Source organism: Cherax quadricarinatus, chromosome 42 (genome assembly GCF_038502225.1).
Source record: "Cherax quadricarinatus isolate ZL_2023a chromosome 42, ASM3850222v1, whole genome shotgun sequence".
NCBI lineage: Eukaryota > Metazoa > Arthropoda > Malacostraca > Decapoda > Parastacidae > Cherax > Cherax quadricarinatus.
The window spans coordinates 1,312,440-1,337,828 of record NC_091333.1 but is presented as its reverse complement, the minus strand read 5'-3'; the positions used below and the strand labels follow the sequence as shown (position 1 = coordinate 1,337,828).

General features: G+C 42.3%; 1 protein-coding gene across 2 annotated transcripts; it reads right to left on the bottom strand.

Moving 5' to 3' along the window:
- Positions 1 to 1,551: 1,551 nt before the first annotated feature.
- Positions 1,552 to 19,395, bottom strand: LOC128695576 (uncharacterized). Of its 2 annotated transcripts, none has more exons than XR_011393064.1 (3): positions 19,259 to 19,395; positions 11,088 to 11,160; positions 1,552 to 3,750 (listed from the first exon to the last, which is right to left on the bottom strand). XR_011393064.1 is itself a non-coding variant. In XM_070093197.1 (3 exons), exons 1-3 carry the CDS (start codon positions 19,262 to 19,264, stop codon positions 3,511 to 3,513), a joined length of 369 nt encoding a protein of 122 aa, XP_069949298.1. In that variant the 5' UTR covers positions 19,265 to 19,395; the 3' UTR covers positions 1,552 to 3,510. The 2 variants fall into 2 exon arrangements, 1 of the variants encoding a protein (XP_069949298.1); XM_070093197.1 differs by having other exon boundaries at positions 1,552 to 3,800.
- Positions 19,396 to 25,389: the final 5,994 nt, after the last annotated feature.

The following is a 25,389-nucleotide window of genomic DNA, read 5'->3' as shown; positions in this document are numbered from 1 at the left end:
CTACCAGCCCATGCATGACAAGTCCACCTCACCCTAACTGCCACCTCAAACACTCATCCAACTTATGAATAAACAGAAGAATGGACAGGAGCTAAAAATGTGATCCTCACAAGAGTAAGCCTAATGCTGCACCACTGTGCCAAGAAGCTTACATTAGAAATATTTTACAAACAGCATTTCTGTGATTTCTTTACATCAGTGGTACCACTTGTAACCCTACTGTCTCTTCACACAGCCCCAGAAGCATCCATGATACATCTACACTTATTTTGAAAGATGCACCATGAACACCTCTGGCTGGAAGAGACAGCAGGGGTTACAGTTGGTGCTGCTGATACAAACAGGTCATATAGGTGGCTGTTTGTAAAAGCTTCCTATTGTAACCTTCATGGCTACTGTCAGGACCACAGTTCAAGTCCCTGTCCATTACTCTGTTTATTCAATTACATAACTGTCAATGAATTGACTGTCCACCCTATATTTAAAGCTATCCAAAGTTCTCGCCCTAGTGATGCTACTTTGGAGTCTGTTCACTCATCAACTACTGCCAAACCAGTACCTCCCTATATCCTTTCTAAATCTAGATTTCTCCAACTCTTTTCACATAAAAGATGTTTTAATAAAACCTATCAACTGCTCCGATCAGTTTGGCTAAAGTTAAAATCTACCACTAAAATTTCATTTTCATATCTAGGTGCCTTAGTAATTTCATCCCTTAGATAATAATAGAAGAGAGGGAGACTACTTCCCGGTAAAAGTAGGTCTTAGACAGGGATGTGTATGTCACCATGGTTGTATAATATATTTATAGACTGGGTTGTAAAAGAAGTAAATGCTAGGGTGTTTGGGAGAGGGGTGGGATTAAATTATGGGGAATCAAATACAAAATGGGAAGTGACACAGTTACTTTTTGCTGATGATACTATGCTTATGGGTGATTCTAAAGAGAAATTGCAGAGGTTAGTGGACGAATTTGGGAGTTTGTGTAAAGGTAGAAAGTTGAAAGTGAACATAGAAAAGAGTAAGGTGATGAGCGTATCAAATGATTTAGATAAAGAAAAATTGGATATCAAATTGGGGAGGAGGAGTATGGAAGAAGTGAATGTTTTCAGATATTTGGGAGTTGGCGTATCAGCGGATGGATTTATGAAGGATGAGGTTAATCATAGAATTGATGAGGAAAAAAAAGGCGAGTGGTGCGTTGAGTTATATGTGGAGACAAAGAACGTTATCTATGGAGGTAAAGAAGGGAATGTATGAAAGCATAGTGGTACCAACACTCTTATATGGGTGTGAAGCTTGGGTTGTAAATGCTGCAGCAAGGAGGTGGTTCGAGGCAGTGGAGATGTCCTGTCTAAGGGCAATGTGTGGTGTAAATATTATGCAGAAAATTCAGAGTGTGGAAATTTGGAGGTGTGGAGTTAATAAAAGTATTAGTCAGAGGGCTGAAGAGGGGTTGTTGGTTTGGTCATTTAGAGAGAATGGATCAAAGTAGAATGACATGGAGAGCATATAAACCTGTAGGGGAAGGAAGGCGGGGTAGGGGTCGTCCTCGAAAGGGTTGGAGGGAGGGGGTAAAGGAGGTTTTGTGGGCGAGGGGCTTGAATTTCCAGCAAGCGTGTGTGAGCGTGTTAGATAGGAGTGAATGGAGATGAATGGTATTTGGGACCTGACGAGCTGTTGGAGTGTGAGCCGGGTAATATTTAGTGAAGGGATTCAGGGAAACCGGTTATTTTATATAGCCGGACTTGAGTCCTGGAAATGAGAAGCACAATGCCTGCACTTTAAAGGAGGGGCTTGGGATATTGGCAGTTTGGAGGGATATGTTGTGTATCTTTATACATATATACTTCTAAACTGTTGTATTCTGGGCACCTCTGCAAAAATAGTGATTATGTGCAAGTGGGGTGAAAGTGTTGAATGATCATGAAAGTATTTTCTTTTCGGGGATTTCCTTACTTTTTGGGTCACCCTGCCTCGGTGCGAGACAGCCAACTTGTTAAAAAAAAAATATATAATAATAAATTTCTACAAGGACATGTACAAAGTGTACAGGCCTAGCTCACATCAATGACATACTACTACATATATAGAAAACCCCTTGTTATGCAGAGCATTTCAGACAAATTAGGTCATTTTGTCCCAGGGTGCAACCCACACTAGCTGACTAACACCCAGGTACCCATTTTACTGATGGATGAACATGGACAGCACATGTCTTATGGAAACGTATCCTAATGTTTTCCAGCCGTACTGGGGGTTCAATCCCCAGACCTCAGTGTGTGAGCCAAGTGCACTAGCGATCGAGCTACCATGGTCACTAATTAGGTTTAAGGGTCTGTAGATTATATAAGATTAGCTTTCATGGCCTTCAAGAAATTTGCCAGATTCAGTGTCCATCCTTTCCTCCTGTATATCATTTCTAATGCAACAGTCTAAATTCTCCTTCTTACATAGCAACTCTGCCCACTTTCCTGTAGACTGTCAGTGTGGAATAATTTATACCCCTGTATGTGGACATATCCCTGTTTTTCAGAACGAGTCACGTCTCTTATTGTGATATCTACACCAGTAAGCTTCCTTCACTTGCAATTAGTTTTAGTTATTTACTATATTTCTTATGGTACAGCTATTTCTAAAGCAGATGATAAAGAAGTTTTTGTTGTTATTTTGCTCTCTTTGTAAACTAATTACCTTGTATTTACCAGCAACTATGGTATGAGCTATTCTTGCTAATGCATTCCGAACACATCTTTGAAAATTTTGGCTCTCTTTGCCCCTAGTACTGCAACCCCTTCATTTCCCACACATACCCATACCTCTCAACCTCTTCATATTCCACACATACCCATACCTCAAAGTTCTATCAGTATATACAGTCTTACAAATTTAGCAATGGCTCCTTTGACTGAATTGACTAATGCTTCCACTACTGCCCTTGAAAGGTGCACCCCATTCCTTGTATTTCCCATGGTTATAGGTGAATAAAAATTCAACTTCCCTGTCTGGTCAGCAATTAACACCAATTACCTGAGACATCCATTCACTGCCCACTGCCCTTCTAGGCAAAATGCTGAAAGTGGTTGGGATCCCTTCCTTTGATTTATTAATTCAGTAGCTACCTTATACTTGTCCAGGAACTCTTTCCTACATTTGCCATCACTGCCTTCCTCAATGAAGCAAATAGTGGGGTAATTCCTATTACATGACATGATTTTATCTAACCTTTTAACTACATCACCCATAACTGTGCCTACACCACCCACAACTGTGCCAGGAAAACACTGTCTTGTCATCTTATCCCCATTACAGAACACTTAATCACCATATTTAATAATCTGCGAGTCTACAACAACAATTGTCCATTCTGATCACATATTGGGGTATTGTACTGTAAATCATACTGAATATGCAATAGCCTATGTACAGCAGTACTGTCATGCCAAATGAATATGAAATAAAAATCAGTAATTGTTTTACACAATGGTAGGATAGCTGGTGTCTCTTGTCTCAAACATGCAAGATAATAGATACATTTTGCTCAGAAACTGTAAGGCTGGAGATGATGTCCTGGTAGTCAGTAAATGGGGGGCTGATAGTGCTGTCCTGGGAGACAGTAATGGGGAAGCTGGAGGTGCTGTCCTGGGAGACAGTAATGGTGAAGCTGGAGGTGCTGTCCTGGGAGACAGTAATGGTGAAGCTGGAGATGCTGTCCTGGGAGACAGTAATGGGGAAGCTGGAGATGCTGTCCTGGGAGACAGTAATGGTGAAGCTGGAGATTTTGTCCAGGTAGTCGGGAACTATATGCAGGAAGGAATACATATGAATGACCGCATAGGGGACAGGAGCCATAGTAGGGAAACAAGTGTAGTCAAAGATAAGATAAAACCAATATTGCAAACTAGAAATACCGCAGGAAATAGCAAACAAGAGGACTCCACTAGCAATAGTGAGGATATATTACCAAAAACAAATGGTGGGAGCTCCATTGTTGGTGCTAGGGAGGATAGAAGTAAGACAGGGAAACATGCACCAACAGGGAATACAGTCACAGAAACCCAAGGCAAACGGAAACCAAGCCTGTGCACATACTATGCACTCGGTATCTGCTGGCATGGGAAATCTGGAAAAACAGATGGGACGTGCAACTATGACCACCCTAGGAAATGCCATGCCCATATGACAACAGGAAAATGCAAACTCCCTTCCTGTAAGCTTTTTCACCCTGAACTGTGTACCTCTTCAGTACAGGAAAGACTGTGCTATAACTTAAATTGCCAGGCATACCATCTAAAGGGGACAAAAAGATACAAAACATCCAGGCCATGGGAAAACCTGGGTAGCCACAGCCACTCAAGAGGGAGAGGTTTTTTAGTGCCAGGAAGGAAAAAAAACTGGCAGGAAATGGCAGAAATCGTACACCAAATCCAGTCATTCCTGGAGTGGAACCACAGTCGATGGCCTCCACTCCAAACCAACAGATACAGATACTAATGCCGGAAAAAAAATCCCCCCCCAGTACCAACAATACCACCAGTCCGATAACATTCTTCTTTGCAAATATACAGGGTCTAAAGCCAGCAACAAACAACAAAATACCTTTCATCCGTGGACTGCTTGCAGAGGCAAAGGCAATGTTCGCGGCTTTCACTGAGACCCACATAAAGGATCACTTAGACAACGAAATATGGATCCCAGGTTACAACCTATACAGATGTGACAGAGTGAACAGGCAAAAGGGGGGGGTTGGCCTGTACATTGCAGAGTCACTTGTTTGCACAGAACTGCTAAATGCCTCAAATGATGTAGTGGAAGTTTTAGCAGTAAAGGTCGAGAACCAAAACCTAGTCATTGTGATAGTCTACAAGCCTCCGGATGCAACATCCCAGCAATTCCAGGAACAGCTGTTAAAAATTGACCACTGTCTGGAAAACCTTCCAGCTCCTGCACCCAACATCTTGCTCCTGGGGGATTTCAACTTAAGGCACCTAAAATGGAGGAATATAGCAAATAATATTGTTGCAGTAATAACACCAGGAGGCAGCTCTGATGAAAACTCACACTCACGCGAGCTTTTAAATCTCTGCACAAAATTCAATTTAAACCAGCAAATAATAGAGCCTACTAGACTGGAGAATACACTAGACCTCATCTTCACTAACAATGATGATCTGATAAGAAATATCACCATATCAAAAACAATATACTCAGATCACAACATAATTGAGGTTCAGTCATGTATGCGCGGAGCCCCAGACCGACATAATGAGATTAGTCACGAGGGAGCATTCACCAAATTCAACTTCAATAACAAAAACATAAAGTGGGACCAAGTAAACCAAGTCCTAACCGATATAAGCTGGGAAGATATACTAAGCAACACAGACCCCAACTTATGCCTAGAACAGATTAACTCGGTAGCACTCGATGTATGCACAAGGCTTATTCCTCTAAGAAAAAGGAGGAGTAGATGTAAAACAGAAAGAGACAGGCGCTCCCTTTACAGGCGACGGAAAAGAATAACAGAGCGGCTAAAAGAGGTCAATATATCTGAAATGCGTAGGGAGACACTGGTCAGAGAAATAGCAAGCATCGAACTTAAGCTAAAAGAATCCTTTAGGAGTCAGGAATCGCGGGAAGAACTAAAAGCCATAAATGAAATCGAAAGAAACCCAAAGTATTTCTTCTCCTATGCCAAATCAAAATCGAGAACAACGTCCAGTATTGGGCCCCTACTTAAACAAGATGGGTCCTACACAGATGACAACAAGGAAATGAGTGAGCTACTCAAGTCCCAATATGACTCAGTTTTTAGCAAGCCGCTAACCAGACTGAGAGTCGAAGATCAAAATGAATTTTTTATGAGAGAGCCACAAAATTTGATTAACACAAGCCTATCCGATGTTATCCTGACGCCAAATGACTTCGAACAGGCGATAAATGACATGCCCATGCACTCTGCCCCAGGGCCAGACTCATGGAACTCTGTGTTCATCAAGAACTGCAAGAAGCCCCTATCACGAGCCTTTTCCATCCTATGGAGAGGGAGCATGGACACGGGGGTCGTCCCACAGTTACTAAAAACAACAGACATAGCCCCACTCCACAAAGGGGGCAGTAAAGCAACAGCAAAGAACTACAGACCAATAGCACTAACATCCCATATCATAAAAATCTTTGAAAGGGTCCTAAGAAGCAAGATCACCACGCATCTAGAAACCCATCAGTTACACAACCCAGGGCAACATGGGTTTAGAACAGGTCGCTCCTGTCTGTCTCAACTATTGGACCACTACGACAAGGTCCTAAATGCACTAGAAGACAAAAAGAATGCAGATGTAATATATACAGACTTTGCAAAAGCCTTCGACAAGTGTGACCATGGCGTAATAGCGCACAAAATGCGTGCTAAAGGAATAACAGGAAAAGTCGGTCGATGGATCTATAATTTCCTCACTAACAGAACACAGAGAGTAGTCGTCAACAGAGTAAAGTCCGAGGCAGCTACGGTGAAAAGCTCTGTTCCACAAGGCACAGTACTCGCTCCCATCTTGTTCCTCATCCTTATATCCGACATAGACAAGGATGTCAGCCACAGCACCGTGTCTTCCTTTGCAGATGACACCCGAATCTGCATGACAGTGTCTTCCATTGCAGACACTGCAAAGCTCCAGGCAGACATCAACCAAATCTTTCAGTGGGCTGCAGAAAACAATATGAAGTTCAACGATGAGAAATTTCAATTACTCAGATATGGTAAACATGAGGAAATTAAATCTTCATCAGAGTACAAAACAAATTCTGGCCACAAAATAGAGCGAAACACCAACGTCAAAGACCTGGGAGTGATCATGTCGGAGGATCTCACCTTCAAGGACCATAACATTGTATCAATCGCATCTGCTAGAAAAATGACAGGATGGATAATGAGAACCTTCAAAACTAGGGAGGCCAAGCCCATGATGACACTCTTCAGGTCACTTGTTCTATCTAGGCTGGAATATTGCTGCACACTAACAGCACCTTTCAAGGCAGGTGAAATTGCCGACCTAGAAAATGTACAGAGAACTTTCACGGCGCGCATAACGGAGATAAAACACCTCAATTATTGGGAGCGCTTGAGGTTCCTAAACCTGTATTCCCTGGAACGCAGGAGGGAGAGATACATGATTATATACACCTGGAAAATCCTAGAGGGACTAGTACCGAACTTGCACACGAAAATCACCCACTACGAAAGCAAAAGACTTGGCAGACGATGCACCATCCCCCCAATGAAAAGCAGGGGTGTCACTAGCACGTTAAGAGACCATACAATAAGTGTCAGGGGCCCGAGACTGTTCAACTGCCTCCCAGCACACATAAGGGGGATTACCAACAGACCCCTGGCAGTCTTCAAGCTGGCACTGGACAAGCACCTAAAGTCAGTTCCGGATCAGCCGGGCTGTGGCTCGTATGTTGGTTTGCGTGCAGCCAGCAGCAACAGCCTGGTTGATCAGGCTCTGATCCACCAGGAGGCCTGGTCTCAGACCGGGCCGCGGGGGCGTTGACCCCCGGAACTCTCTCCAGGTAAACTCCAGGTAAACTACTTACACTTAGGCCACACTACATATGCATGTATACACACCCATTTCAGTTTTCTTCTATTTTCTTATTAGTCCTTATTAGTTCCTTTCATCTCTATAGGGAAGTGAAAAAAAAATCCTCTCTCTGTAAGCCATGCATGTTGTAAGAGGAGACTAAAATGCTGAGAGAAGGGGGTCAATAACTCCTCCTCCTGTATAAATTACTAAATATAAATAGAAAACTTTTTCTTCTTTTCAGCTTACCCTGCCTCAGTGGGAGGAGGCTGTAGTGTTCAAAAAAATACTGCAAAGCTTGCCGAAGGTATTTTTCGCAATAAGAATGTACTAATGCATCAGTGTTCAATTGAAATACAGTACTACTGTATGTCACAAAACATAATATTAATGCCCTCTGAGAATCGCTAATCACAAATCTTTTCGGAGTCCTGACTACAGCATGACATACTATTAGTAAAAAAAAAAAAAAAAAAAAAAAAAAAAACAAAAAAAAAAAAAAAAAAAAAAAAAAACAAAAAAAAAAAAAAAAAAAACTGGATACAAAGCCATTCATAACCAAAGATCAGGAAGGTAGGGCAGTAATCTATTATAAAAACAAGACAAACTGTATGAAGTTAACATGCATTTACAAGCACAACTCTTCAGACTAGTTTCAGTTGGACTAATACTATACAGAATTCCACACATCAACAACTTAAATACCAACCTCAAAGAATTGAGTATGAACTATACATTAAACAAAAAATCATCCTCACACTTACTGCAATTGAAAAATTAACCTCAGTCAAGCAAACACTGAAGTTGCAAGCCTCTGCAATGTACTCTAGCTTTCTGATGTTTTCCATTAACCAAACCAACTAGAATTATTGAGATATGCATTTTTGTTTTTTTTCCAAGACCAAATATGAATCAATACACCCACAAAAAGCAAGGATAATCCACGACTGCCTACAACCCTACATTTGTATGGGTTTTTCCCATGTAAGAAAGCTTTGTATCAAATGTATCTTATAGAGAAATAATTAATATTACCAAAGTAACAAAGTACATACTGTAAATGGTATGGTGATACTGACAAGATGTGTAGAAAAACACTTAAGATAAGCAGTTTTAGCATATAACATTAACTGGGATTCAAACACTAACTCAAGTGTGATCATCTTGAATAAAATTAGAAACCTCTATTTATACACATTATCCACTAAAACTTGAACAAATCAACAAAAAAATAAATAAAGAACCTGTGGCTGACTAAAAACAAACTAAGATTCATTGAAAAAAAAATAAGGCAAAGAAAATAGTCATAAAAGAATCCTGTACACTTATCAATTTCATTAATACATCTAATAGATTTACCATAGTGGATCTAATAGATAGAGTGAAAAATGGATATAAAGATCTGGAAAATTAATTCTTGGGTTAAAATACAATAATTTATACTTCAAAGAAAATTAAGCTCCCAACTCGGCTACTGAAAACCAAACTCAGTGGAAATAAGTCACATTGACTTTCTTGGGTTATCCTAAGTAATCGACAAATATGCTGCTATGGATGATAATTTGTGTGTACCTATACCCAAATAAACTTACTAACAACTTCCCAAACCTAACCACCCCAATGGAAATAAGTCACTGACTTTTTTGGGTTATCCTAGGTTCTCTACACATATGCTATGTATGATAATTCTATGTAACTGTATTTGTGTATACCTGAATAAACTTACTTACACCCCTTTGAACCCCTCTATTCAAAAATATAAAAACACACACCCTGACGTCTATGCCTCATACCTATGCATCAAAGTTGTCTTACTAGCAACTACCTAAATTCCAGTCATTTTTAAACTCGCTAAAACTGTTATCAAATTTAAATATCTCAATAATATTCAACTCTATATGAATATACTATCAGTTACTGCAACATATCTGAAAATTTTTGTGGACTGCCTCCAAGTGAGTCGCCTACCCTGGCAAACTCTGTTGACACCGAGCTCTGAGATGGGTACCTCAGCCTCACAAGTGGCTTATAGGACAGATTTTCACAAATGATTGTTGTTGCAAGAAACTCGCCTGCATGCACGTATAAAGGACTAACTTACTTGGTGTTGCAGCATATATCCTGATCTTCAACTTCCCTAAGCTTAGCCTTAGCCCCTTTGGACTTCCCCTCAGAAACCACGTGCAACCGGGAGCCTTAATTCCTGCAATATTCAATCGTTATTAGTGACCTACCTGCACCTCAGAAATTCCTATATCCAAGAGGGTGTGTATCCCCTAGTACAACTATGCAGACACGGACACTAGCTTCCAGACTGCCTTGAGACACTGGTACTTACTGGGCATGCTCTGCCAGCTGCAACACAGGCCCACAGATCAAACTCACTCACAATTCTCCCCAGACACTGGCCAGAAATCTACGAGATAAAGTGGAGGTCTTGTCTTACTGTATGGGCCTGACGGAGGTCATCTACGGTACATCGAGGTACCAGATTTCCCCAGGTCTCAAATGTGAAGACACGTGGGGGGAGCCGTCAGCTGATCACGGCACGTCTTGTCCAGTTGGTGTCTGTCTTAAGAAGAACGAGCTGGTCTCCCTTCCAGACCCTCGTCTCTTCGTTCAAACTAGGGCTGCCAGTTCTCCCTAGCTAACTTATCCTAGTGTTTGCCTACATTATCGGCCTATTACTGCCTATGTTAAGATCTTAGGTCTACATTATTATTATCTACAGTTGCCTTAGTAAACCTAATATTAATATACTAACAGTAAAACTACCTACTCCTTCCCTGAAGGGTAAATCTAAAAATAAGTGCCTACCATCAATCGCCAACCCGGGTAGAGAAATGTGTTTATTTGGGAGGGTTTAAGGGCCACCCAGCTCAGCCATTCCATTACGGCTATGCTGGATCTGTCCTGTGGAACTTTAGGTACCAAATAAGTTTCCACAATATCTCGCCCAAAAAATTCCCAGACATTAGCTAGGATAACACTCATCCACAAAGATGGATGCCACTGATACACTACCAATCCTATGGTAAATCTTAGGAAATATTACACAAGCAAGAAGGGTGTCTTAAAGTTTACTAAACCTGGTTTATTTATCCTAGAATAACCCATGAAAGTCAGTGTGACTTACTTTTACTGGGTACTTTTGGACTACCCAGTGGCCCGGTGGCCTGGTGGCTAAAGCTCCCGCTTCACACACGGAGGGCCAGGGTTCGATTCCCGGCGGGTGGAAACATTTCGACACGTTTCCTTACACCTGTTGTCCTGTTCACCTAGCAGCATATAGGTACCTGGGTGTTAGTCGACTGGTGTGGGTCGCATCCTGGGGGACAAGATTAAGGACCCCAATGGAAATAAGTTAGACAGTCCTCGATGACGCACTGACTTTCTTGGGTTATCCTGGGTGGCTAACCCTCCGGGGTTAAAAATCCGAACGAAATCTTATCTCTCTCTCTTATCTTATTAAGCTAGGTGAACAATGGTAGGTATAAGAAGACTTACCCATACATCTCACTTTGTTCAGAATTGACCGTGGATATGTAGATGAATGCTCTGCCACATAGCCAGGTCTCTCCTGCAGAATATAACAAAGTCAGTCTATCAGGTATCAGGCATCAAAAATAATAATAAATGTATAATAAATACCTTCTTAGAGGCCATATAATCTTTTTATTATTATAATCATGGGGGAGTTCTCTCTTCTAAAATCTTGCCGCGGGTTCAAATCCCACCCGTGGTATGGTTTGTTTGCAATCGTGTCATTACGATTTCGTGAGCCATAAAAAGAGCATCGATGCTCTCTACTACCCACCACTCATCAATGACAAGCTTTATTTCTATAAAATGGAGTACAGTATATTATCCAGAAAAAGGTCATTTCTGACCTACCAAATGCATCCCAAAGTTCCCAACAATGCTACATAAATATACCAAACTGGTCACTTCACATCAAGACCCAGTTGTCATTAAAAGTTATCTTAATTGGGAGCGCTCAACCCATAGGTGTCCCGGTGGCCTGGTGGCTAAAACTCCCGCTTCCCACACGGAGGGCCCGGGTTTGATTCCCGGTGGGTGGAAACCATTTCGACACGTTTCCTTACACCTATTGTCCTGTTCACCTAGCAGCAAATAGGTACCTGTGGGTCGCATCCTGGGGGACAAGATTAAGGACCCCAATGGAAATAAGTTAGACAGTCCTCGATGACGCACTGACTTTCTTGGGTTATCCTGGGTGGCTAACCCTCCGAGGTTAAAAATCCGAACGAAATCTTATCTTATCTTATCTAGGAGTCATGCAGCACCTGGGAGGGATTCAAGCCTGATCCAAGGAAGAGGAACACAGGTCCAATTCCTTGGATTAAAAGCCCCCTCACTAGCTTCAAGAAACCTCCCATGAGGAGGGACATAGTAAATGCTACATGCATTTCAGTTGCTGCACCATCTGTCAAAAACAGCCCCATATTATATTACATTTTCATTTTTATATAACTTTTTCTTGCTATTTACATTTAAGAGGGTGAAGAAGTATATGATGAAGAAGAGGATGTATAAACTTGCCGGGTCACCAACTGGACAAGACCTGGGCCAGGTCAGTACCGGTGAACCTCATCCAATCCAAATGTATAAACTAAAAATAAATCTTGGGTGAAAGTAAAGCGAGGTAGGGGTGGCCCTGGGAAGGGGGGTAAAGGAGATTTTGAGTGCTGGGGCTTGAGCATCCAGCAGGCTTGTGCATCCACCAGGAGGCCTGGTCACAGACCGGGCCGCGGGGGCGTTGACCCCCGGAACTCTCTCCAGGTCCAGGTAAACGTTAGGTTAGGTAAGGTTCGTCAGGGTCTTAGTCATATGATGACTCGCCGCTGAAGCTTTCGGTCATCTGACCGAGACCTTTCGCGGGAAGAACTAAAAACCATAAATGAAATCGAAAGAAACCCAAAGTATTTCTTCTCCTATGCCAAATCAAAGTCGAGAACAACGTCCAGTATTGGGCCCCTACTTAAACAAGATGGGTCCTACACAGATGACAGCAAGAAAATGAATGAGCTACTCAAGTCCCAATATGACTCAGTTTTTAGCAAGCCGCTAACCAGACTGGAGTCGAAGATCAAAATGAATTTTTTATGAGAGAGCCACAGAATTTGGTTAACACAAGCCTATCTGATGTTATCCTGACGCCAAATGACTTCGAACAGGCGATAAATGACATGCCCATGCACTCTGCCCCAGGGCCAGACTCATGGAACTCCGTGTTCATCAAGAACTGCAAGAAGCCCCTATCACGAGCTTTTACCATCCTATGGAGAGGGAGCATGGACACGGGGGTCGTCCCACAGTTACTAAAAACAACAGACATAGCCCCACTCCACAAAGGGAGTAGTAAAGCAACAGCAAAGAACTACAGACCGATAGCACTAACATCCCATATCATAAAAATCTTTGAAAGGGTCCTAAGAAGCAAGATCACCACCCATCTAGAAACCCATCAATTACACAACCCAGGGCAACGTGGGTTTAGAACAGGTCGCTCCTGTCTGTCTCAACTATTGGATCACTACGACAAGGTCCTAGATGCACTAGAAGACAAAAAGAATGCAGATGTAATACATACAGACTTTGCAAAAGCCTTCGACAAGTGTGACCATGGCGTAATAGCGCACAAAATGCGTGCTAAAGGAATAACGGGAAAAGTCGGTCAATGGATCTATAATTTCCTCACTAACAGAACACAGAGTAGTCGTCAACAGAGTAAAGTCCGAGGCAGCTACGGTGAAAAGCTCTGTTCCACAAGGCACAGTACTTGCTCCCATCTTGTTCCTCATCCTCATATCTGACATAGACAAGGATGTCAGCCACAGCCGGAAAAAAAATCCCCCCCCAGTACCAACAATACCACCAGTCCGATAACATTCTTCTTTGCAAATATACAGGGTCTAAAGCCAGCAACAAACAACAAAATACCTTTCATCCGTGGACTGCTTGCAGAGGCAAAGGCAATGTTCGCGGCTTTCACTGAGACCCACATAAAGGATCACTTGGACAACGAAATATGGATCCCAGGTTACAACCTATACAGATGTGACAGAGTGAACAGGAAAAAGGGGGGGGGGGTTGGCCTGTACATTGCAGAGTCACTTGTTTGCACAGAACTGCTTAATGCCTCAAATGACGTAGTGGAAGTTTTAGCAGTAAAGGTCGAGAACCAAAACCTAGTCATTGTGGTAGTCTACAAGCCTCCGGATGCAACATCCCAGCAATTCCAGGAACAGCTGTTAAAAATTGACCACTGTCTGGAAAATCTTCCAGCTCCTGCACCCAACATCTTGCTCCTGGGGGATTTCAACTTAAGGCACCTAAAATGGAGGAATATAGCAAATAATATTGTTGCAGTAATAACACCAGGAGGCAGCTCTGATGAAAACTCACACTCACACGAGCTTTTAAATCTCTGCACAAAATTCAATTTAAACCAGCAAATAATAGAGCCTACTAGACTGGAGAATACACTAGACCTCATATTCACTAACAATGATGATCTGATAAGAAATGTCACCATATCAAAAACAATATACTCAGATCACAACATAATTGAGGTTCAGACATGTATGCGTGGAGCCCCAGACCGACAAAATGAGACTAGTCACGAGGGAGCATTCACCAAATTCAACTTCAATAACAAAAACATAAAGTGGGACCAAGTAAACCAAGTCCTAACCGATATAAGCTGGGAAGATATACTAAGCAACACAGACCCAAACTTATGCCTAGAACAGATTAACTCGGTGGCACTCGATGTATGCACAAGGCTTATTCCTCTAAGAAAAAGGAGGAGTAGATGTAAAATAGAAAGAGACAGGCGCTCCCTTTACAGGCGACGGAAAAGAATAACAGAGCGGCTAAAAGAGGTCAATATATCTGAAATGCGCAGGGAGACACTGGTCAGAGAAATAGCAAGCATCGAACTTAAGCTAAAAGAATCCTTTAGGAGTCAGGAATCGCGGGAAGAACTAAAAGCTATAAATGAAATCGAAAGAAACCCAAAGTATTTCTTCTCCTATGCCAAATCAAAATCGAGAACAACGCCCAGTATTGGGCCCCTACTTAAACAAGATGGGTCCTACACAGATGACAGCAAGGAAATGAGTGAGCTACTCAAGTCCCAATATGACTCAGTTTTTAGCAAGCCGCTAACCAGACTGAGAGTCGAAGATCAAAATGAATTTTTTATGAGAGCCACAAAATTTGATTAACACAAGCCTATCCGATGTTATCCTGACGCCAAATGACTTCGAACAGGCGATAAATGACATGCCCATGCACTCTGCCCCAGGGCCAGACTCGTGGAACTCTGTGTTCATCAAGAACTGCAAGAAGCCCCTATCACGAGCCTTTTCCATCCTATGGAGAGGGAGCATGGACACGGGGGTCGTCCCTCAGTTACTAAAAACAACAGACATAGCCCCACTCCACAAAGGGGGCAGTAAAGCAACAGCAAAGAACTACAGACCAATAGCACTAACATCCCATATCATAAAAATCTTTGAAAGGGTCCTAAGAAGCAAGATCACCACCCATCTAGAAACCCATCAGTTACACAACCCAGGGCAACTTGGGTTTAGAACAGGTCGCTCCTGTCTGTCTCAACTACTGGATCACTACGACAAGGTCCTAAATGCACTAGAAGACAAAAAGAATGCAGATGTAATATATACAGACTTTGCAAAAGCCTTCGACAAGTGTGACCATGGCGTAATAGCGCACAAAATGCGCGCTAAAGGAATAACAGGAAAAGTCGGTTGATGGATCTATAATTTCCTCACTAACAGAACACAGAGAGTAGTCGTCAACAGAGTAAAGTCCGAGGCAGCTACGGTGAAAAGCTCTGTTCCACAAGGCACAGTACTAGCTCCCATCTTGTTCCTCATCCTCATATCCGACATAGACAAGGATGTCAGCCACAGCACCGTGTCTTCCTTTGCAGATGACACCCGAATCTGCATGACAGTGTCTTCCATTGCAGACACTGCAAGGCTCCAGGCGGACATCAACCAAATCTTTCAGTGGGCTGCAGAAAACAATATGAAGTTCAACGATGAGAAATTTCAATTACTCAGATATGGTAAACATGAGGAAATTAAATCTTCATCAGAGTACAAAACAAATTCTGGCCACAAAATAGAGCGAAACACCAACGTCAAAGACCTGGGAGTGATTATGTCGGAGGATCTCACCTTCAAGGACCATAACATTGTATCAATCGCATCTGCTAGAAAAATGACAGGATGGATAATGAGAACCTTCAAAACTAGGGATGCCAAGCCCATGATGACACTCTTCAGGTCACTTGTTCTATCTAGGCTGGAATATTGCTGCACACAAACAGCACCTTTCAAGGCAGGTGAAATTGCTGACCTAGAAAATGTACAGAGAACCTTCACGGCGTGCATAACGGAGATAAAACACCTCAATTACTGGGAGTGCTTGAGGTTCCTGAACCTGTATTCCCTGGAACGCAGGCGGGAGAGATACATGATTATATACACCTGGAAAATCCTAGAGGGACTAGTACCGAACTTGCACAGGAAAATCACTCACTACGAAAGCAAAAGACTTGGCAGACTATGCAACATCCCCCCAATGAAAAGCAAGGGTGTCACTAGCACGTTAAGAGACCATACAATAAGTGTCAGGGGCCCGAGATTGTTCAACTGCCTCCCAGCATACATAAGGGGGATTACCAACAGACCCCTGGCAGTCTTCAAGCTGGCACTGGACAAGCACCTAAAGTCGGTTCCTGACCAGCCGGGCTGTGGCTCGTACGTTGGTTTGCGTGCAACCAGCAGTAACAGCCTGGTTGATCAGGCTCTGATCCACCAGGAGGCCTGGTCACAGACCGGGCCGCGGGGGCGTTGACCCCCGGAACTCTCTCCAGGTAATACATCTACCATTTTTTTCTCTTACTTATCACACATTTTGTGTGCTATTACATGATCGCACTCGTCGAAGGCTTTCTTAAAGGCTGCAGTTTGTTTGTCCTCCAGAGCATCCAAGACCATGTCATAGTGGTCTAGTAGTTGCGAAAGGCAGGAGCGATCTGCTCTAAACCCATGCTGCCCTGGGCTGTGCAACTGATGGGTATCTAAGTAGCTGGTGATCTTGCTTCTAAGAATCCTTTCGAGATTTTTATGATGTGGGACGTTAGTGCCACTTCTTTGTAATTGTTTTACTGTCACCTTTGTTGAATGGGGCTAAGTCTGTTGCTTTTAGTGACTGGAATGACCCCTATGTCTATGCCCCCTCTCCATAGAATATTTAAGGCATAAGAAAAGGGTTACTTTCAGTTCTTGATGAACACGGAGTTCCACGAGTCTGGGCCTGGGGCAGAGTGCATGGGCATGCCATTCAGTGTTTTTTCAAAGTCCTGTGGTGTTATTATTATATCAGAAATTCTTGAATTAACCAAATTTTGAGTCTCGGTCATAAAAATTTCATTTAGATTGTCGACCCTTAGTCTGATTAACGGCTCACTAAATGCGTAGTCATATTGGGACTTCGGTGTCTCACTCATTTCTTTGTTGTCTTCCGTGTAAGTCCCAACTCGTTTAAGCAGAGGCGGAATACTGGATATGGTTTTTGCCCTAGATTTGGGATATTTCATTTATGGGTTTTTCTTCCTGTGTTTCTTGGCTCCTGTGTGATTCCTTAAGTTCGATATTTTGTTTCTTTGGCCAGTGCCTCCTTTCGTATTTCAGATATAGTTTGAAGAGAGATGTAAGTTACAGGAGATATAGTGTGTGAATAGACACATGGCCACACGAACACCATCTTCAGCGCCCAAAAATCAAACTATTTACGGATGTGACACGTCCAAACAAACCAAGGAACTAGCATACATAATTTTTAGCCATAAAATATCTTAAATCTTAAACTGCATCCACATTTTGCATCACCTAATTTAGGGATGGGATGATTATTTTTTGCCGTTACTGACTCAATTTTAGGTCGACACCGATACCATCAAAATTAACCGATACCTACATTTGGCACATCCCCAACCTAAACAATCCGCAACTACAAGAGATTATCTATGAAACAATCTCATATATTAACAGAAGGTTTACAGGGTATTACCTGAATTATTACCTGCAAGTAATTTGGGTGAGGTAAGTGGGGGGGGAGCAGATAATTAACTATAGAACGAGACTGATATAGCATCTCTAAATAAAATTAGCTCAGATTTTCTAAAAAAACTAAACTCAGACTAGCAATTCTATACGATTAACAATTTTATCAAAAATATTTCTAAATTCGCTTTCTGCAACATTGCAAGCTCCTGGTGTGTTGACTGCAACACGAAAGGCCTAGAGCTATCATTCAACTCTCCCTGTGGTTATTTTACATCTTTCATCGCTCGTTCGCGATTATTGCATACACACATATAAACTGGCATAATTCAGCCATTAGTTTACAAATTACAATACATACGACATACGTACACTGTGTTATTTTGGGAAATATTAGTAAAAATAGCATACATTTTGGTTGCACAGCGAGTGTCAATTAATCAAGTTAACATCCAGTCGTCACTCGCCTGACCCAGCATAAACCAAGACGCATATCTACCCATAACGAAATTGACCTTAAATTATTTCAGGTTGGGTCAGGTCCGTTTCGTTATGATTTTTTACCCCTTTTTTAACATTTGCACAATAAAACAATACCTCCGCTGTAAAACCAATTAATATTGTAAAACTTGAATTATAATTAATGGCCGAAATCCGCCGGGGATGTTGCTTGCTGTTACTAAAACCTGTAAGAATCCTCGGGGGATGAGAAGCAAGCTGGTGACATTCAAAGAAGAGAAAGTCAGGTTCAGTTCCTTAAATCAAGAAGATAAGATAAAATTTCGTTCGAATTTTTAACCCCGGAGGGTTAGCCACTCAGGATAACCCAAGAAAGTCAGTGTGTCATCGAGGACTGTAACTTATTTCCATTGTGGTCCTCAATCTTGTCCCCCAGGATGCCACCCACACCAGTCGGCTAACACCCAGGTACCTATTTGCTGCTAGGTGAACAGGACAACAGGTGTATGGAAACGCGTCAAAATGTTTCCACCTGCCGTAAATCGAACCCGGGCCCTCAGTGTATGAAGCCGCCATTAAAAATTATGGTTAAGGTCGTATCCATTTTTTGTACTAGCATTAATTAAAAAGAGATATATCCATAACCATAATTTTTAAAGGGGTGGATCACTAAGCTAAGTGGAAGTCCTCGGTCAGATGACCAAAAGCTCCAGCTGCGGGTCATCATATGACTAAGACCCGCCTCAGGAAACACTTGTCCTGTTTCCTGACAAACCTTACCTAACCTACCTGACGTCCCTTATGGGACGTCACCTAAGTAGGACCATCTCACGCCCAAGAAAAAGTTATGCGAATTTTCAGGATAGGCCAGGCAAATTAACCTATGTTATATCATGTAAATTTTAATAAGATTGGGTTGTTACGTTAATATTAGTAAGTAATATTAAAAATGCATATGAAAAAAGTTGCATAACTTCAGGTAACTTAAGAACAGGAAGAAGAGTATAGTAATGTCTTCAAAATCAGCACAATTAATTTTTTCAACAACTGTGGCGCTCTGCCTCGACATCTTCAACCGCCTCTCTCTCTTACCATCATCAACGTATGCAGGGCTGACAGATCTAGATGCACTACTACAATAAACACTAAAATTGTTCAGTAAACACGGATGAATCAAGAGAGTGACTGCCCCCAACAACGTCTACTGGCCAACAACCTCACTATCCACATCTACTGGGAGGGTTACAGCCTAATGTCATTAAGAATGTATATCACTAAATAATGTCTTGAACGCCAGTCAATAATACTTCAATCCCTAAAATATGGATTAAATTAAACCCAGTATGTATACATAAACATATCTCTACATTTGTGCTGTCTGTAGAGACGATACCCATCTTAACATGTAGGGAACCCGCGTCTGCCACCTGGCGAGTGTAAGCCCAGGTTTTCTCTACGCCACTGGCATGCTGGTGAGGGGCTGGGCCCCTCAAGGAAGGTTCCTTGATGTTGGTGAGGGGCTCTTGATTTAGGGAATTGGATCTGTGCTCCAGTTCCCCGAATTAAGCCTGAATGCCTTCCACATCCCCCCCCCCCAGGCGCTGTATAATCCTCCGGGTTTAGCGCTTCCCCCTTGATTATAATAATAATAATGGTGAGGGGCTCTTGATCTAGGGAATTGGATCTGTGCTCCAGTTCCCTGAATTGAGCCTGAATACCTTCCATCCCCCTCCACATGCGCTGTATAATCCTACGGGTTTAGCGCTCCCCATAATTATAATAATAATTATAATAATCTACGCCACTGGCAAACGAATACTTATTTAAGATTTTAACTTTTAAATTAGAACACCTGAAAAAAATTTACATCTCTTTTTTTTTTATCCAGTAGGAAGTGAAGTTTTCTCACGGATTAGCATTAAGATTTATTCGGATTTTTATAACGCGGAGGGTTAGCCACGCTGGATAACTAACCAAAGAAAGCCAGTGCATCATCGAGGTCTATCTATCTTATTTTCACTGTGGTCTTTTAATCTCGTCCCCCGGGATGCGACCCACACCAATTATCTAACACCTAAATACCTACTGCTAGATGAGCAGGGACAGTAAGTGTAAAGGAAACATACCAAACGTTTCTTGTTTACCTGGAGAGAGTTCCGGGGGTCAACGCCCCCGCGGCCCGGTCTGTGACCAGGCCTCCTGGTGGATCAGAGCCTGATCAACCAGGCTGTTACTGCTGGCTGCACGCAAACCAACGTACGAGCCACAGCCCGGCTGATCAGGAACCGACTTTAGGTGCTTGTCCAGTGCCAGCTTGAAGACTGCCAGGGGTCTGTTGGTAATCCCCCTTATGTATGCTGGGAGGCAGTTGAACAGTCTCGGGCTAGCTCGGTTGCTAGCGTACTCGGCTCACACTGAGGTCCGTGGTTGGATCCCTGATACGGGTGGACACATAATGTCCTTGTTCACCTAGTAGTAAATAGGTACCTGGCCTGGGTGGTAGCCGACTGATGTAGGTCGCATCCTGGAGTTTACCTGGAGAGAGTTTCGGGGGTCAACGCCTCCGCGGCCCGGTCTGTGACCAGGCCTCCTGGTGGATCAGCCCCTGATCAACCAGGCTGTTGCTGCTGGCTGCACGCAAACCAACGTACGAGCCACAGCCCGGCTGATCAGGAACTGACTTTAGGTGCTTGTCCAGTGCCAGCTTGAAGACTGCCAGGGGTCTGTATTTGAAGATGTGGGCTGTCTTTAGTTTAGTTAAATGTATGTTATGTGTGATGGTTGGGGTTTTTTTTTGGGGGGGTATCAAAATTTTTTTAGTTGAACGTGTGTTTTCTTATGTATAAGTTTAGTGCTAAGGTAGGGAATGTGGAGCTTTTTGTTGTTATATATAATGGTTACGTTTCATTGTTTACATTGTCTACAGGTATAATTGTGTATTGCGTTTTTAAATAAAATATATAAAAAAAATTATAGTTCATCGACATTGAAAATTTTAAGCTGACCGAAGTAAGTAAGTATATTCAGGTATACACAAATACAGTTACATAGAATTATCATACATAGCAGCATATGTGTAGAGAACCTAGGATAACCCAAAAAAGTCAGACAGAGTGACTTATTTCCATTGGGGTCCTTTTACCTTATTATTATAATATAAAGGTTATAATATAAAGGATATAAAGGAAAGCTATAAAGATATAAAGGCAAAGAACATTATAGCTGAGAATATGATCGGCTCTTCCAGTACAACCTTACGGAAACTCAGTCCCCTCAAGGAAGGTTCCTTGATGTTGGTGAGGGGCTCTTGATTTAGGAAATTGGATCTGTGCTCCAGTTCCTTGAATTAAGCCTGAATGCCTTCCACATCCCTCCCCAGGCGCTGTATAATCCTCCGGGTTTAGCGCTTCCCCTTGATTATAATAATAATACGGAAACTCACGCTCAATATTCTCAGTTCATTTCTCTTTTGTATTCTATTTCAGATTCTTTTACAATATAGTTAAAATAAGAGTGTATTTTTGTGTTAGGAAACAGGATTGTTCATGCATCTCAAGAACTAGCAAACCAGGACTGCTGAGGGATAGACGGAAAATAACACCATTTAATAGTGAAATTGATATTTATACACTCCCATCCTTCTAAGGACTCACCAGTGAAAAAAATTAAGCCGCCCAGAAGAGGTTTTCTCAGGTTATTGTTTGGATATCAAAATAGGGAATGGTGTATATAAAATTGTCCAGACTGAATCTACACATGGCGATGACAATAATTGTATAACCTTTTCTCTAGTAAAAACATTAAGAGAAAAAAAATAAAATTCAGAAAATTACTTACAGACATCTCTTCAAGGATACCTAATAATAATAATAATAACAGTAATAGCAGACACCACTCCCACGAGCCCTTCTTGGGCGGGGAAGGTCCCAGAGCCAGAGCTTGCTACCACCTGTAGCTTACAAGACTACCATTCCCACGGTCCCTCCTGGGGCAGGGAAGATAGCAGACCAGAGGCCTACCTTCTCCCTACGAGCCCCGTGAGGGCGGGGAATGGTGCTAGGCCTGGGGACAGTTGGTCTCGGAGGATGAGGAGGTACTTGTACCTCCTCCCATGGCAGACAGGTCTCACGACCTGTGTGATGTCACCGTGGTTGTTTAATATATTTATAGATGGGGTTGTAAGAGAAGTAAATGCGAGGGTCTTGGCAAGAGGCGTGGAGTTAAAAGATAAAGAATCACACACAAAGTGGGAGTTGTCACAGCTGCTCTTTGCTGATGACACTGTGCTCTTGGGAGATTCTGAAGAGAAGTTGCAGAGATTGGTGGATGAATTTGGTAGGGTGTGCAAAAGAAGAAAATTAAAGGTGAATACAGGAAAGAGTAAGGTTATGAGGATAACAAAAAGATTAGGTGATGAAAGATTGAATATCAGATTGGAGGGAGAGAGTATGGAGGAGGTGAACGTATTCAGATATTTGGGAGTGGACGTGTCAGCGGATGGGTCTATGAAAGATGAGGTGAATCATAGAATTGATGAGGGAAAAAGAGTGAGTGGTGCACTTAGGAGTCTGTGGAGACAAAGAACTTTGTCCTTGGAGGCAAAGAGGGGAATGTATGAGAGTATAGTTTTACCAACGCTCTTATATGGGTGTGAAGCGTGGGTGATGAATGTTGCAGCGAGGAGAAGGCTGGAGGCAGTGGAGATGTCATGTCTGAGGGCAATGTGTGGTGTGAATATAATGCAGAGAATTCGTAGTTTGGAAGTTAGGAGGAGGTGCGGGATTACCAAAACTGTTGTCCAGAGGGCTGAGGAAGGGTTGTTGAGGTGGTTCGGACATGTAGAGAGAATGGAGCGAAACAGAATGACTTCAAGAGTGTATCAGTCTGTAGTGGAAGGAAGGCGGGGTAGGGGTCGGCCTAGGAAGGGTTGGAGGGAGGGGGTAAAGGAGGTTTTGTGTGCGAGGGGCTTGGACTTCCAGCAGGCATGCGTGAGCGTGTTTGATAGGAGTGAATGGAGACAAATGGTTTTTAATACTTGACGTGCTGTTGGAGTGTGAGCAAAGTAACATTTATGAAGGGGTTCAGGGAAACCGGCAGGCCGGACTTGAGTCCTGGAGATGGGAAGTACAGTGCCTGCACTCTGAAGGAGGGGTGTTAATGTTGCAGTTTAAAAACTGTAGTGTAAAGCACCCTTCTGGCAAGACAGTGATGGAGTGAATGATGGTGAAAGTTTTTCTTTTTCGGGCCACCCTGCCTTGGTGGGAATCGGCCGGTGTGATAATAAAAAAAAATAAAAATATATTTTTAGTAAAATGCTGTTTAGTCAACACCCTCCCTCCTCTCTCTCCTTTCAAGTCACAAACCATCATACAGTCCACTCAATATCTTGCAAAAGGACTCCAATGGAAATAAATCACTCTGACTTTTTTTGGGTTATCCTAGGTACTTTACACATATGCTGCTATGTTTACCTGGAGAGAGTTCTGGGGGTCAACGCCCCCGCGGCCCGGTCTGTGATCAGGCCTCCTGGTGGATCAGAGCCTGATCAACCAGGCTGTTGCTGCTGGCTGCACGCAAACCAACGTACGAGCCACAGCCCGGCTGGTCAGGAACCGACTTTAGGTGCTTGTCCAGTGCCAGCTTGAAGACAGCCAGGGGTAAGTAAGTAAGTTTATTCAGGTATACACAAATACAGTTACATAGAATTATCATACATAGCAGCATATGTGTAGAGAACCTAGGATAACCCAAAAAAGTCAGACAGAGTGACTTATTTCCATTGGGGTCTGTTGGTAATCCCCCTTATGTATGCTGGGAGGCAGTTGAACAGTCTCGGGCCCCTGACACTTATTGTATGGTCTCTTAACGTGCTAGTGACACCCCTGCTTTTCATTGGGGGGATGTTGCATCGTCTGCCAAGTCTTTTGCTTTCGTAGTGAGTGATTTTCGTGTGCAAGTTCGGTACTAGTCCCTCTAGGATTTTCCAGGTGTATATAATCATGTATCTCTCCCGCCTGCGTTCCAGGGAATACAGGTTCAGGAACCTCAAGCGCTCCCAGTAATTGAGGTGTTTTATCTCCGTTATGCGCGCCGTGAAGGTTCTCTGTACATTTTCTAGGTCAGCAATTTCACCTGCCTTGAAAGGTGCTGTTAGTGTGCAGCAATATTCCAGCCTAGATAGAACAAGCGACCTGAAGAGTGTCATCATGGGCTTGGCATCCCTAGTTTTGAAGGTTCTCATTATCCATCCTGTCGTTTTTCTAGCAGATGCGATTGATACAATGTTATGGTCCTTGAAGGTGAGATCCTCCGACATGATCACTCCCAGGTCTTTGACGTTGGTGTTTCGCTCTATTTTGTGGCCAGAATTTGTTTTGTACTCTGATGAAGATTTAATTTCCTCGTGTTTACCATATCTGAGTATGATAATCTATGTAACTATTTGTATATACCTGAATAAACTTATTTACTAATTTACCAACATTATTGGTATTGATTTTTGTTGTAATATTTAATAGGCCTGACTTTGTTTGTGGGTGGTAAAGAGTGTGTGTGTGTGTCTGGGTGGAGAGACATGGTACGCCATAGTCTCTAAAATCCCACCTGACTGAAGGTTAGGTTAGGTAAGGTTCCTCAGGAAACAGGACAAATGTTTCCTGACGCGGGTCTTAGTCAGATGATGACCCGCCTTTGGAGCTTTTGCACAATTAACATTCATAAGTATAATATATCGTTGCTTAGTTGTGCCCCTTTCAAATTATGTGAATATTTCAGGAATGTACCTGTGTACCTCGTCCCCATAATTTCCCACAATAATAATAATAATAATAATAATAATAATAATAATAATAATAATAATTATAATAAAAATAATTAATTAAGATGTCCAGCCTAGGGTGATTTTAAATAATGTTGTAACCTAGGATGATCTTGAAGTGTTTTTGACTCTCAGTTACAATTCCATAGAGAACTATAACTTCCTCCAGTCTGGCAGTGAAGCCAGATCTTCTAGAAACGTCCAGTGCAATATTTTTGAAAAAAAAAAAATAAAAAATTATTTTGGAAAACGAGCACTAAAATAACTATACACACCTAATTATACTATTTTTTTTATCACTGATACATATAATAGTAAGTTAGTTTTATTATGCCTTTGGAATGATTATTATTACTTTCATAGAGGAAGAGCTTAGTAGGGGTAATAAGTACCTGTAATTAAGAGG

Coding starts and splice junctions, on each gene's coding strand:
- LOC128695576 (XM_070093197.1), bottom strand. Junction 3,801..11,087: donor GAACAAAGTGAGATGTATGG/GTAAGTCTTCTT, acceptor TCCTGCATATAG/TTCCCGACTACCTGGACAAA.